Consider the following 16,121-nt stretch of genomic DNA (forward strand, 5'->3'; position numbering starts at 1 on the left):
AATGAATAGGCTTACCTGGAGAAGAATGTCGAGAGCAATTCTTGTATGATCATTGGGATCAGAAAGCGCCGTCAGCAGAGTAGGAACCAAGGAAGCAATTTCAGGATTTTTTATCACACTTCCAACCTGAAAAGGAAGGGGGAAAGTTTTTTAAATATATCTATTGTCTAGCACTGACTAGCTGAATAAGCAGAATGTCCAGTTTTTCAGATCTTACCTGCTGAAGTGCAGTTTGGCCAGCTGACTGGACCTTTGGATGGGTATCTGTCAACACCTGTCACATCACCATTACTTTAATATCATGGGAAGTAAGCTGTATATCTATTATAACTAAACCACATTTTCAAAAGAAATGTCATAATCGCAATGAAACTAACCTCTGTCAATTTAGGCACGATCTTAGGCAAACATTGTGACAGTTGTTGAGGAGCACAATATGCCATTGCACCAAGTAGCTGCACACTACTCTGTTTAGTTCTCCAAGCCTTATCTTCAAGACCCTAGCCAGACCAAAAATATTAGCATAAGAATTAGAGAAACAACAGAATGTCTATAAAAAACATAATTACCAAAAATAAACAAATTATTCAATATGTTACTCATGATAGCAATCAAATGAAGAACAAATTAATGAATGGAAGAAAAGCTTAATAATGCGACATATGAAATGGCACCAGCAAGACCATCAAAGCACAACTAACAATATGGTGATTGCGTAAAAATACAAGGTGAAAAGAAATTTAACACACAAGCACGAATCAACAAGTAGAATGATGTTGAATTAGTTCAAATCAAGATCCTTTACAAAAAAGGTTTCCCTATAGTTTTTCATGATTTCAAATTATAAATTACCTCTTTTCTTTTTGTTATCCCCTATTTGCGATTTGCACAGTTTTCAAGGTAATATTGCAATTAAAATATCTCAAGTTACGTACTACAAAAGATATAAAGATTACATATTTAGAAACTAAAATTCAAGACGAATCTAAAAAGATCCCACATGACTATGTTTATAGTATATATTTTTACTCTTAAGAAAATATTAGCTTCCATAAGCATTGGAATATCTAAAAAGGACAATCAAATAGAAAGAGAGGTATTAGTTTTTACAAATGGATAATAAATACTTCATCAGTATTTTTAAGATGATAACACTTTTAAGTTTGCACTATTCACACAAAATACATTCTCTAATGTTAATAATTTTTCATGGGGAAAAACATAGCCATAGTGTTAGAATTGTCCACTTTTCTTTTTGTATTTTTCTTCATTTTACTTATTTTTACCTTATGTAATACCTCTGGGACTTTGCTTTAAGTATTCTAGGCTGTAGTTAGATTGCAGGTAGGATAATTCCGTTACAGTCAACTTGTGTTTACTGGGAAAATATTGTAAAATAAAACATAAAGCTCTTTAGGGAGCAAGTAATTAATGAAATCCAGGCTCCAATCATTAGCTTTAAATCTTGTGTTGTTGTAGGCCTTTATACTAGTGCCTAACTTGATCTTAAAGCGCCTGCCATAGAGACCCATCAACCAGATTCAACTTACTTGTCCTTCTGAGCGCCTCGACTTCCTCAAACAATCACAAGCCCCAATCGACCCTTGTCGCTAATTTTATCACAAATAGACAAGAGTATCCCTCATACACCTATCTTACTTGGGTCGCTCCATGTCACAAGCCATTCATATACTTGGCTTGCACCTTCGTCACCCCTAGACGAGAGCGCGCCGCACTGATTTAATATACTTGGACAGTCATCTGATGTATAGTTAGATTCGTTTAACATACTATCACAGTCATTTGGGGTTTTAGTAGATTCGCTTTAATTTATACTTCCTCTATTTTTTTTAGTTGACACTTTTCTATTATCACGCTTGCCAACACATGTTTTAAAGGATTAATGTCTTTGATTATTGACATTTTATAATTATAAAAAAGTGGAATTAATAAAATATATAACGAGATGATTCAAACAAGATCCCACATGACTATATTTTATCATATCTATAAATCACAAAAACAAGTCAAAATGTGGTGTGTGCGAATATTGTAAAAGTCAAACGATGTCAATTAAAAAAAACGGAGGAAGCACTTTCTAAACATCTAATAGTTAATAGTTAAAGATAATAAAGGGTAAAGATGACTTGTAAAACATGAAAAAAAAAATGTTTCATCTAAAAAAACGGAGGAAGTAATTCTTATGATCAAAGTTGTGCATTGACAAGTGTGCTAGTAAAAATCTAGCAATTTTTTTTTTAAAAAAAAAAAAAAAAAAAAAAAGAGTTAGTATGAAATAAAGGAAAAAAACTAGTTATTTGCTCGGGCGATGCCCCGAATCATTTTAAATTTATAAGTCTGAACATTAAATTTATATAATGAATATATATAACTATTTATTTATAAGTGAATGAAAATATAGTAATAATTATATAATGAATGTATATAACTATTTAATTTTGCTCGAATATATAGGATGTACCAAATTTGACTCAAATTTTTTATAAAACACTATGAGTGAATATTCTGTACACTTAAAAATAAAAAGTAATTTGATTAGTCAACCATACTCAAAACTAAAGTAGCAAAGTGGTAGGTTTATTCATTATACTACCTCCGTTTCACATTATGTGCAACAATTCGATATTTTTTGTAAGATATAAAAAAATTTATTTGTTGCACATATTGTGAAACGAAGGTTGCACTTTACATAATTAAATAATATTAATAAATTACTTACAAATTAGACGATAGATTACTGTGTAATTTACTAAGGAGTTATATGATACTATTATAGCTGAAAATTAAATAGGGATGTTACGCATATGAAGAGTTTTCAAGTAAGCTAAAATAATTACTATAAGAAAGTTATGCATATGAAGAGTTTTTATAGGAGATTGTACATTAATACAATATGTGTGGGCAAAGAGTAATGACACATAGGATGAAACGAAAGATTCATGTGGCGCCAAATCATCTTGAGGTAAGGGATGACACTTGGCAATACCATGTTGTCCCTTTTAGTTTTGATAATGTTATATATATAGATATATCAGTTAGCTGGGTGATTTAATTGTTCACACTTCAATACTACACGGCTACACAGTCCAAATTGAAACCTCACTCTGTGATTTCCAAATAAGCAGAACATCTGAACCATAAGACTTTAAGGTTCTGATTCATAACCGTTCACTAGGTCGAAAAAACAAGTTGACAATGAAATGCACCTTTAGCAGCGAAGGGAGAACAAGCTTGACCCCCTGAGCAGAAAGATTCGACATCATTGCACGTGCAGCACACTCAGCAGCTTCACGGACAGCGTTAACTTGATCAGAGAAAGACACCAGGAGTAAAGGAAGCATCTGAATCACATAGCTGGACATAAAAAGAGCTGTCAGACGGGGGCAAACGATGGGATATTTTAAAGTGTATGCCTGATAATAGGATGGACACAAAAAGCCAAAAGCATGGACTGTAGTTCATTACAAGGAACAATGACATACGGTTCAAATAATTTTCCAAGCTTCTCACAGAGACACTCAAATCCAAGCAGCGCCCCCTCACGACACTTTGCAGAGGTCCTACAAAGTGAACAAATTATTAAATCAGTGACCACAGTTTTATAAAAAAGTAAACAAAAGGCCCTTAGGAACACCGTCAGTCAAGATAGCTATCCTCATCTAGTACATAGGAGGCGATTTAAGCCTGAATTGCACGAATCACCAATACTAATCCAAAGATCAGAAATGAGCCCAAAATCAGCATGCTTCTTTGAGCGTGATGATATCCTCTGAAAGGAAGAGGGAAGTACCCTTCCCTAACTCAAAGAACACTATAACACAAAGCTCAATCTCCATCGAAAATCCTACTAATGATGTCAAGTAGAATAGTCAAGAATGTATTGCAGATCACCATCACAAGACCACACACTGCACCAAAACCAACTCCGAGGCTTCTCATTAATTGTATCAGCAGAATTGTTCAGACAAACATGCTGAAAATTTAACTTACCACAGAGCATTGCTTACAAGCCAACAAAACATGTGGGTACAAAAATGCAGCATCATACACAAAAAGAACAAAGAGAGCACCTGTCAGTAAGGCCTTCGCGTAAGGCAGGCACAATACCATACTTCTTCAGACAAGAAATTCCAAATCCCTTGACAACCCCAGCCAGTCCAAACGCTGCTCCACGACGTTCTCCATATTTTTCACTCTTCATCATTTGACCAAGAAGCTTTGAAACAAGAAGTGGGCCATCTTCCTGTAAAAGAGAACTGTGGATTAGGTACGGTAATTTCCCACAGAGAATCGTTAGTAAAATTAAGAGGCATAAAATACCTGTTTAGATGGCATTAGTGGAGACAAGCACGATGAGACTGCCCTCTGCACAGCTTCAGAGGGAGTATTGAGCACATCAAGCAGTTTCTCAACAACTGCATGGACTTTAGGGTCATCCTGTCAGAAGAATCAATTTTACATTCAGTGGCACAACAAACAAATTAATTAATAGAAGAGAAATAAAAGTGCACAACACCTTTCCCAAATGTTTTGCCAAAGCCCCAGTAAAAATAACCACACCTTCACGGACAAGATCATACATTTCCTCATCAGAAGCCTGAATAACAAAGCAAAATACCAAACTTATCATATAAAAACGAAACTTATCATATACATTCTAAGAAAATTACAGAAAAATCTGTAAACAATGAACCTTTTTGTTGAGATAATTCTCAAAAATTGGAAATAACAAGGGAACATTATCTCTCCCATGCTTGTCTATAATCAATATACCAGCATTGATCATTCTCCCACGAACATCTCCATTGGGATCAGCCTAAACAATCAATAACCACAGATAATTCGTTATTAGTTGAAATAAAGATATATGTAGAATAATTATAAGAGCATTACCAGCTTCACAATATAAATACATTGTACCTAAATAGGGACCTTACCCATGGCTGATACAGAATGCATGCTCAATTGGTAAATGGTTTTCTGTTATCAAGTATCTACAAGCGCACATTAGATGAAAGTATCCATCAAATTGTGCCTTTTCAACTACTCCTAGACTAGTTTGAGGATCCCTCACTCTAAAATTTCTCCAGACTCAGGTATGTAGATGCCAGATGCATATGACGCAGCTATACTCAGACTGGATTAAGTATGCACATGAGAAAAGTCAAGAAGCCTACAAGTCTCTACTTTTGATATAATAACAAGTGTGTGGCCCGGGCAATGCACCAAGTTTTACTTTGAATATCAATACAAAATATTTGAGCCTATAAACTATATAATTAAAATAAAAGTGAGCAATAATAACCATAAAACTAAATAAGTACTCTCACATTGATGTTTAATACAAAGTATTTACGAAGCAGTATATTATAATTGAATGTAGAGCATAACTGAAATATAGCAAAGATGGTAAGAACATCAATTCATTTCTTATTGGTCTTGTGTTCAAACCTTGTAATAAACATTTTTATTCCCATTAAAACATGTTATAGTATAATGGATGATGTGGCATACAAAACATATGAAAGGTGATGTAGCATACATCTAACACAAGTGAAGGGTGCCACATGGCACAAATTCTGTTTAGGAACGCTTTTTAATATATAAGTATAGATAGATTAACTAATTAAGACAGGGATTAACCCAACCCATTTTACTGACATCCAATTACAAACACCCTAACTCACATCACAGAGACTAACCCAAGGGATTGACAAGGAAAAGGAGAAGAGATGAAGCTGATAACAATTGTGGATGGCAGCTAATTTTGCCGATTAAAGTCTTGTGGGGGAGGGGGGCCTTTGTGGCTCTCTCCATACCCAAAAAATAAAAATAAAAAGATGATTACAACTGACAATGATCTACTCCACTTCTGCCAGTAGAATCTGCTATTTCCTTGTGATTAAAATTCTTCAACATATTCAATACGTTGGTCATTGGATTGGATTAAGACAGCTAACTGTGTCAACAACCAATCCAAATAACAGACCAAAGTTCTAAGGCATGCAACATATTTTCTGTTTGGGAATTGACCCAAATTACATGTCATACTATTGACAACAAGGAATAAAATACACAATGCCCCAAGTGAACATTGAAGCATTATGCCGATCCCACTTATGGCATCCAGACTTTGAGTGATTGATTGATTCAGTGATTGAAACTAAAAGAAAAGGAAAAGAAATGAAATTAAAAAAAAAAAAACACTAAACGCTTGCAAGCAGAGTCTTAGATAAGCAGCACATCATCCAAAATGATGACAACTTTCCAGCATGTGAAACTTTTGAAAGAGTAACTCCACCAGAATATGACTCAGAGAGTCTCCATGATCTATTGAAAAATTTCACAATATTTTGAATTCAATCAACAAGGAATCAGAGTCTAGAACGGACTCCTTCACTCTACACACCAACACTATGAGATCTTTCACTCCCGCAAATAATATTATTTTAATAAATATTAGACCAAGAAAAGCAATAAGTACTCAAAATGAACACCAAAAGAAACAGAGCAAGGAGAAGACACATATACTTGTACACACACATACAACAACAACAACAACAACAAAGCCTTATTCCCAAAATGATTTGGGGACTTGTGCACACACACATCATGCAAAAATGCAAGGGAAGTGGGAACTGAAACAATGACTAACCAGTGCTCGTGAAATCAGAAATGTCATGACAACAGGAAGGTCTTTGGTTCTTAATACATCAGCAGCAGAATGTAATGCCAATGCAACTCCCTGTCTGCCTAGCCACCCAGCATCAATATGTCCATCCTCAACACCAGCATCACGTATGTATAAGGAAAATAGAGTTGCAAGGCATTCCTGTCAATAAATTGAAATGAAATAAAATGGGAAAAAGCTAACCTATTTTGAAGAAATAGCTACTGCGTACAATTACCTGTATAGTATCAGGGTGTTCATCTAAAGCAGCAGCTAGTGCTTCTGATGCAGCCAAACGGACATTGTAGTTAATATGCGAAAGTGCTTTATAAAGTCCTGAATAATCAGTCCCAAGTTCAACTCCATAACGATCCCATAAATCTTCCGCAGCTTCAGCAACTGACTGAAAGTTTTTTTTTTTTTAAATAAAATCAAATGAATGCTTATGGACATGACAGAACAGAACAAACAGCATGTTAAATTAGGTATCGTGATTTACAAACTAAATAGCAGAGAACAGATGGTATATCTCCACATCCTTATTTTTACAAACTTTAAGCAATGCCCAGCTCAAGAATAACCAAATTAATGCACATCAATAAGTAAGGGATGGATTATGATGCACAAAAAGGAGAGAGAGAGAGTATCAGCATTACCCAGCCAATTTGCTCCCTAAGGCCAGATATAGATACACTAAAAACAAACAGCTGAACATTACAACAGTAAGCACATTCCCAATGTTTTACAAAACAGTACTCTAACCTTGTTTTCCAAGCATTCATCATATGGAATAAGCAATTGACTGACTAGCTTACAAAAACTAACCAAATGAAGCTATAGTTATTACAGGGGCACAGGTAGACAATTCACAGTAACTCAAAGGAAATATCATGATTCAAGTTCCAAGACAAACCTTCTCTGGATCATGCAACGAAATCCATATACTTGTAGCAACCTCAACATTCTCGGGAACACAACGACTAGAAACAGCAGGAATACATTTTACAGCATTCAAGCAGGCCATCCTTACATGAACATCTTTAGCATACACACCATAAAGTGCCTGTGCAAAAAAAGGTAACCAAAAAAATATAAACCAAAGACAAAGTTAAACAAGAATACATTGAAAAAATGCAGCACATACAGATGCAACTTCATCTGGCTTCAAGCCTAAACACAGCTCATTCAGAGTTGATCCAATCGCTGCTTGATGACTAGGAACTACACCAAGAACATGATACAGAACCTATACGGAAGGGATCATAAAGATTATCAGGAAATGCAAAACAGAGAAAGGCAATGTGACGACACAATAGATTTAGAAACTTTAAGCTGCAATCACTTAACTGATAACATCCTCAGCCTCGGAAGAGGCAATATTGGATCAGTATGTAGATACAGGACTCGAAGCACCGCATCATGAACAGCTGTTTTCTTTGGTGACAAAAGAATCCACTCCATAATCTGTAAACAGAGTTTCATAGTTTTAGAGTTTAGAGCCAGAAAAAGCGAACATTATCATAGTATTAAAAATATACAAAACTTACTGGGAAGACAAATAGAAAGGTGTCCACCGGAAGAGGTCCATATTTACATGAAACTGTAAATCCATTCACTACTCTATTAAAAAGACCAATAGAAGGCCTTTCATTTGACTCTTCATTGTCAATTACTGAGATAAGATCCAATATAATGTGGCTTTCCTCTACTTCAATTAGTCTTAAGGCAGTACCAATGTCAAGAGCCCAATTTTTGAGTGGAGGAGCAATACATTGGGAAAGCTTCACCAAAGTTTCATAAGCAACATCGCCCACTATTGGTGATCGAATAAGAGGATTGACAAACTTTACCTGAATTTTAATATCATAGAGTATAAGCATCGAAAGGAAACAATGGCAGTTCAAAGAGCTATACTTATTAACGAAGAATATATAAAAGCATGACAACATAAAAATGTGAAGAATCATGTATTAAATATCTTAATTAACTGGGACTAGATTAAACAATTTACTGGAGTCCCTCCAAAAAAATATTGTCCTAGTTGACTTTTCACAAACAATACGTACTATTGGGATAATTAGTAGTCTCTATTTGCTGTTGGAGCACAGCTTTGTCTCCTACATTATTCCCCCAGTTGGCTTTTTAATTCAATATCGGTTTTCCAGTAAAAATACAAGAATTGTAATTAATAAGTCGCATTCAACCAATAAACCATGACAACACATGTTAAGCTCCTTTTACCGCAACAAAACAGGAGAGAAAGAAACCCATGAAAAGCCGCAGGAAGTTTTCCCTCACCACATATGAAACGCCTTATAATCACCAACCACACAAAAGCCTACACTGTTAAGAGGAACCTTTTCCTTCCAAATAGTTTTTTGTAGCATGAAGCATTAGAAAGAACATTCTACAAGAAAACGGCCCCAAAGGATCTGTGATCCCATCATTGCAGTCAGTCAAATCTAGAACCTCCACCACCTAATAAAGCTCCTCAAGCACCTCCATTAGTCCATTGACAAAATACAAACAAAAAACATCAGAGCTGTAATCCCAATAATCGAGATCGGCTTTATGAACAATGATTTTCCCTTGCTTAATCCTCAATAGCCAACACTACAATAGCATTTCTCCCTTGCTTAATCCTCAATAGCCAACACTACAATCTTCATCCATATATCTCATTCTTAATCCCAGTCATTAAGGTGTTCCTATACCATCTCTACAACACTCACCTCTCTAATGCAATCCTTCCTATATACCCAACAGATTTATCCATCTAACAACGCTAGTCTATGTCATATAAAAACTTCCCTTACTTTAAAAGTATGCTACAATCACAGTGCCACACAATAATCAATCGCAACTCCTTACCATTGAATGCAACAATAACCTCACTTGAACCCCTCCTAGCAAGAACTTGCCATGACTAAGTCTAAATAGTTAAAACACCGGTGATTCTAACTTAAGCCTCTAAGGCTCTAATTCAACACTAACCACAACTTTATTCTCGTCCACGGTCCACCAATACAATAGATACACAAATAACAAATAATCCCACTGCCACTTATTACTCTTCAGAAGTTCAGAGGTTTCTCTAGAATGTTATTTTGAGATGGCCATCAATAATAAAATCAAAATGCTCCCTCCAGTTCAATATATATGTGATATTAAAGGTTAACATAGAGAAAAAATAATGACTTCAATGCTCGATAATCTAACACTTGTTTTAAAGCAAAATAAGGGTATAAAAAACTTTGTAAAATTTTAGATAACAGTTAATTTGAAGCAAAATAAAACACTTATGTCAAATTAGAGATGAAAAAAATGAAATCTATTCAAATGGCTAAGTATATAAAACCAAAATTAATAACAGCAAGATAGCAACCATGGATGCCAGTTGACTGTGCGCGAATATAGGATTGGCGATGGCCATCGCACCAAGAACCCTTAAAGCCAAAGAAAGATTCCTTTGTATGGCCTTGACCTTCTTCCTTATAGAAGCCTCCTCCTTTAGGATAAGTTCTCGTGCCTCTTCTTTACCAGTCTTGCCCTTGTCTACACACATTACAAAACACAAACAATAAATGTTTGCACTCATGCTGAGAACTCATCATGAAGATAATAAAGAAGAAGAGATTCTAAAAGTCAGACCATTTTTTTTTGCTGTTTTTCCAGAGTCTTTCTTGCCTGGCCCAGCAGCATCTTTTCGAGACAGATCTTTTCGTACAGAGTGATTGGAGCTCACATGTTCCTGGAAAAACCCATAAGAGAAAACATAAATTAATAAATAATGAGAGGAGAGCAAGCCCCAAATGGTCCCCTCTCATAGTGCAAGCTCACTTGCCATGTCATACCACATAACAGGCAACCAAAGTTATTACGACACTTTTGGTAACATACCAATTAAGCAATAAATTTAGGAAACTATCTTCAATTAATATCAGTCAAGCAGCAAGATATTTTTAGAACATTTTAATATTGAAAATAAAGAAAATTTCAATATTGTTTTCCTTCGCAAATTTATACATCCCATTATTTATCAAAATTTAGATGTCAATTAAATTTAAGGAGAAGATCACCTTGCTTCCCTGTTCTTCAGAGTCCCTGGCAGCAACATATACACCAACCTCACTTGAGAGAGTACCCTCTGGGGTATTAAAGATCTGAAATCAGAAATACGTCATAAATAAGAGATTTTATGGGAAGCTACAAACACAAGTCAAGCTTGATGTTACTATAGAGCTGTCATTATGTATGCTGCACAATAACATAAAAAATGCACCAAAAGTTACAGTTAAACAGAGAACACTTAAACATGACATCTTTAACACACACCCAAGAAACAAGAATGGAAAAGGAAATCATATTAATTATAAGGAGTAGAATACTCTTAGAGATGTCCATATAGCTTTGGACCTTGTCACTTCACACAAAATATAGCCAACAGTACCCTGCCTTTTACAAATAAAAAATTACAAAACGAGATGATATCAAACTGAATTCTCGCTTCAATACTTCATTTGCAACCAACTACATATCTCCATGTAATCTCAGATATATTTTGCATTATATTCCATAGAAAAATGTAGTTATAAAACTACCAAAACTGAGTCATACTCACAGCAAGTATGACACAAGGTATGGAAAATCCAGTGTGTTTCTCTAGGGGAATAAAGAATATAATTAAGTAAACATATTTAGATGTGCTATACAAGTCAAATATCCATCAAAAACAAAATAAAGGCGAACAATCAACTTCCCCTACTGATAATATCAAGATTCAAATAGAGCCAAACCAATAGCGAAGAATCACTGCAGTGGAACATAAATGAAATCGGTGAGCGAAATAGAATTTTACCTTAATGTCATTTGGAGAAAGAGCATCATGTGTATAGCGGTCAGGCAGACTGCTACAGTGCTGTAAAGCAATACAGTACACAGACGATCAGCACAGAGAAACAGAGGATTAGTCTTAAAACTCTATAATCTAACATCTTGGGCTTCACCTTTTCAAATTCCAAATATGTATCACTTGGAGCTATAGTCATCAGTGTACACAAGGAATGAATAGCTCCCTGTTGTTCAAGAAGATTTCTACTCATCAATCCTGTTGTTCCTACAAGGTCCTGTAATAAACAACAATATCAAAAGATATGAAAAAACAAGAGCGCGGCCGATAAATGTCCTCAGATAATAAAACAACAGTGAGAACCCAGAAAGAAGCAAGTCAGGCAGCCTCTCTGAATGTTCAGAGCTTCAGATAGAGAAGATGAACATTCATGACATAAGTAGTGCGAAAGCAGATTGTATTTTACCCACAAAGTAGGCCAATCAGACACTTGCCGGCATTTCACTTGGAAGGAATTTTATTTTATTTTTACAGGCTGAGAATGAAATATCAGAATAATGAATCTAAACTAAGGACTGATTTACCTATTTTAAACAAAAAAAAAAATTAAGGACTGGGAACACAAATAAATTCACATCACACTGAGTATGCTAAGGTATGTCAGACCATAGTCATCTGAAATTTAATATTGCACAGATCAGTGACTTGAAAAGATATGAAGAGTATAAGTGTACAACTCTAAAGTCATCATAGATAAGGATAGATAAATAACCTCACAAATGCTTTTGATCTCTCCAGCAATAATGCTCAGAGCATCAAAACCCTGTGTCCGCAAGCATGTTGATATTCTCTGGAAAAAATAAAAGCAAATTATTGAATATTACAGGCATGATTAAAAAGAAAAAAGAATCTGATAGAACTGTTACCACAATAACATAAAACGAGCAGCAAAAAACAAGCTCATAAGCATCAAAATCTTAAACCATAAAGAATTACATCTGTAGCTAAATTTTGCAATAACTTATCAAAAAAGAGAATGATAAGGCACAAAAATTAACCACAAAATCATCAGGAGCTTAATTCACCAGGACTGCTCATATTTGAGAGTGAAATATGGTGATGCAGAAGTTAAAAGACACAAACATTCACGAAACTACAAGGAACTAACACCTTTTTTAACAAAGAAAAAACATGTGTAGTAAGCAGGGATGAGAAAATAGGTAAGACAAAGTGATCAAACATCTAGAAAACATATTAACAGTGACACCAATCAGCATGAAACAATGTAGAAACTCAGGCCACAAAATTTTCAGTCAAATGGCACAGACAACAGGTCAGGTAACAATTTCACTGCCTTATATGCAAGATATTCTTACCGGGGAACACATCTTAGCCAGAAACTCAAACAAAATTCATCAACGATTACAGAGTAATTTATGAAAAAGGTAGCCAGTTGAGCAAATAAATTTACCTGCCAAATTCCATCTCTCTTTCCGGTGCCAAGTAAAGCCGGATGATGTGAGCAAAATATGACACGACCGCATGTCTCTGGAGCAACCGAAACAGCTGTAGAAGATATATTTACCAGGGCCTTCACCATTACCTCTACAGATGGAAGGAAAGAAACAGAGGCTTCCACTGCATTTTCTGTGTCGCTACAAAACAACAAATTAATTACCCTATTGCCACATGAACTTGCTTATAATTTCTTTCTATATCAAAAACAGCAGGGACATAAGGTAAATTATAACAAACCCCTAAATCTCATGGAAGCTTCACAGTTACAAAAGTAATTTTACAAAACTAAGGAACAGACTAATCACAATCAATGTCAGTCAAAGAGACAAAAAATAGGCTGAGCTTGCCAATTCACCCCAAATCCACATATCGTAATATAAAGAAATAATAAAAATAATCATATTCCACCATGACTTACTAAATATCAACCACTAAAATCTCTTTCTTTTCCAAACAACTACAGCATCAAACCAATTGATAGCCATGCAAGCTAAATGGCATTAAGATTTACTCTCTTTAACCCCCTAAAAAGTGGTAGTTTAATGGGAAGTGTTCCAAAATAAATAATTTAGTAAATATCTCCCATAATTGCAACTACTTTGTTCAGCATGAAGCTAACACAATAGACATATTGCAAGAACAAAGAACTTGCACTCTCCTAATAAGAAGTAAGTTTTCATAGATCTAAACATAAGGCATGTGTACCAACAAAGGCTGCCAGCCTTTCCTTTGAAGACCTGTCTTTAATGACCAAGGGCCAAAAAGAAAATGGGTAGACAAGTAATAGACACCCTAGGGATAGCTACTAGGCATCAAGGAAAATACTTGGACACCAAATATTTAAAAAAAAAAAAAAAAAAAAACCACCCTCCTCAACAAACACAGACTCCTAATCTCGCCCCACAAGATGAGGTTCCCATCTAGCCCATCCCCAACCCACCCAACCAGCGCCCCCCCCCCCCCCCCCGAAAGATTATGTCTTTACACCTCTTGAATTTTTCAAGACTGCAAAAACAATACCTCGAAAATAAGGGCAGTGCACAGACTAGAAAGGCAACCATTATTAATTTTCTTTTCCTGATAGACTACAAACTTATATTGTGTGGTTTCTTACTGACAAAGGAATCCTTTATCTCTTCAAGCTTTCATTGCAAAACAGATCTTGAGGTTATCACAGGGAGAACTCCAGTAACTTTTTGGTTAACCAAAACCTCAGAAACTATATATACTGTGTGGTTTCTTAATGGCAAAGGATCGCTCAATCTCTTCAACCTTTTAGTCCAAAAGAAATCTCAAGGTTCACAAAGGGAGGAGTATAGTAAACTTCAGTTAAGTTTGATTAACAAAAACCTGACCAACATAATAATTGCTCTTTACTATAAGCACAAAAAGCACCCAATTTCATATTTTCTTTCCGATTTCCAGATTCAATCAGAACAATTGAAAGCCAGAACTCTTAAAAGTTGAGATATTTCTTTTAATAACTGCTTAGCATGAAATGGTATTTTGATATGACCTCCAAAATGTGGTATAAGTAGTAATGGAGCACAAAGAGCAAGAGATTTTCTAAAATGAGATCTGAGTAGTTTATGCTGTTTAAGAAGAAACCTTTTTAAGAAACAAAAAATTCAATTGGATAGCTTACAGTATGTGCTTGGAATCAGGATGATCCTTGGCTATTTCCACACTAGACAGAATATTTTAGGAAATTAGGGTGAAGGATTTGAAAAATCAATGATAAAATCAAAGATTGGATTAGGGAAGACTAGTAAGAAATAATGTTGGAGCTTTCCCAAGTAATAATTCTCCCAACATTTCTCAGTACCCCTCGGTATGCTGTCAACCCCAACTGATTAACCTCAACATTTCCTTATCTGCTCTCTACTCCAACACTCTAACTAACTTCTATCACAATTACAAAATAACTCCTCTTACAACTCAGGAGAATATTTCCTCCACTACCATTCCCCTTTCTTCTAGTATAAGTGACTGAGGTAGAAGACTTAGATTGTTTGCAACATGGTACAATTCTTTTACATTCTAAAGTCTTGCAGAAAAACAACAATTTTGATATTAAAATAAATGAAGTGGTAAAAGAGATAACAGCGTAATTATAGACAGTACTGGCCCATGGTAAAACATATACCTTGTATGTAAGAGACGAGCTTCTACTACAGTTGAAAGAAAAATGGCAAATTCTTTCAAAAGTGTGTCTGCTGTCTGGGGAACTGCTTCAATAATTCTTTTGGTGCTTATATAGGCAGCTTTGCGAATTTGCCATGATGGATGGCACAAAAGATGGAACAATAACTGTAAAAGACTTGCATTAATAACAACAATTATATGAACAATAACACACAACCAGCAACCTGACTAGCTTACCTGAAACAATGCCTGAACAGAGAAAGACTCTAACGTCCTGTACAACAACAAAGGAATCAATTCCCATTACTACATAAAAATATAAATGGCCATTATGGGCAGCAGTTTAAGCCTAAAGGAAAGGTATTGAAAGTATTATAAAATAAAGACAAAAGACACCACAGAGGTTAGCCCAGAAATAACCTTTTTGTATGGTCTATCATCATCACATGAAGGAGATCAACACAAGCCAGACAATCTTCACCTGATAGCTTCGGGACCTAAACAAAACAGACAACAAATGGAAAAGGTTTAATGATTGTCATAATAGCTATTAGCTTATAACAAACAAAGAAGATACATAATAGTTCAAAGATGCAGAAAGGTAGAAGCTGAATCATGCAACCAACCTGCTATCAGCAAAGTTGCATGTAATACTGAGACACCAAATTATGCTCTGTCCCTGTCCCTCTCCCTCTCTAACTCAAGCAAAGGATGGGGTACAGATGAGACAGAGCATCTTGGCCTTTTCAATAAAGATGGTTGCTTTCTGTATGGTTACATCCTCATATAGGTACAGTAATTGTTGATGATTTAAAACTAAAAAGGACTTTACAGTTGACTGAACGAACAAATTGTTTTAAAAAAATAAACAGCATTTCATATATATATGGTGAAACATGAAGCCAAACGGTTGACCAC

At 35.2% G+C, this 16,121-nt stretch overlaps 1 protein-coding gene across 1 annotated transcript in view; it reads right to left on the reverse strand.

The window, feature by feature from the left end:
- The window catches only part of LOC110701409 (protein ILITYHIA-like), a 30,524-nt gene that overhangs the window by 10,061 nt on the left and 4,342 nt on the right, over positions 1-16,121 (reverse strand). Inside the window, exons 9-33 of the mRNA XM_021879064.1 lie at positions 15,624-15,700; positions 15,441-15,477; positions 15,205-15,368; positions 13,012-13,195; positions 12,313-12,390; positions 11,698-11,817; positions 11,550-11,609; positions 10,771-10,854; positions 10,343-10,442; positions 10,077-10,246; positions 8,239-8,541; positions 8,039-8,155; positions 7,836-7,937; positions 7,605-7,754; positions 6,930-7,094; positions 6,677-6,853; positions 4,715-4,837; positions 4,538-4,618; positions 4,342-4,458; positions 4,092-4,264; positions 3,504-3,581; positions 3,228-3,375; positions 378-500; positions 218-274; positions 16-126 (exon numbers count right to left, since the gene is read on the reverse strand). Coding sequence (XP_021734756.1) covers positions 16-126; positions 218-274; positions 378-500; positions 3,228-3,375; positions 3,504-3,581; positions 4,092-4,264; positions 4,342-4,458; positions 4,538-4,618; positions 4,715-4,837; positions 6,677-6,853; positions 6,930-7,094; positions 7,605-7,754; positions 7,836-7,937; positions 8,039-8,155; positions 8,239-8,541; positions 10,077-10,246; positions 10,343-10,442; positions 10,771-10,854; positions 11,550-11,609; positions 11,698-11,817; positions 12,313-12,390; positions 13,012-13,195; positions 15,205-15,368; positions 15,441-15,477; positions 15,624-15,700 — 3,099 coding nt within the window. The remainder of the gene's footprint in view (positions 1-15; positions 127-217; positions 275-377; positions 501-3,227; positions 3,376-3,503; positions 3,582-4,091; positions 4,265-4,341; positions 4,459-4,537; positions 4,619-4,714; positions 4,838-6,676; positions 6,854-6,929; positions 7,095-7,604; positions 7,755-7,835; positions 7,938-8,038; positions 8,156-8,238; positions 8,542-10,076; positions 10,247-10,342; positions 10,443-10,770; positions 10,855-11,549; positions 11,610-11,697; positions 11,818-12,312; positions 12,391-13,011; positions 13,196-15,204; positions 15,369-15,440; positions 15,478-15,623; positions 15,701-16,121) is intronic.

The sequence above is a fragment of the Chenopodium quinoa genome, unplaced genomic scaffold, assembly GCF_001683475.1.
Source record: "Chenopodium quinoa cultivar QQ74 unplaced genomic scaffold, ASM168347v1, whole genome shotgun sequence".
Taxonomy (NCBI): Eukaryota; Viridiplantae; Streptophyta; class Magnoliopsida; order Caryophyllales; family Amaranthaceae; genus Chenopodium; species Chenopodium quinoa.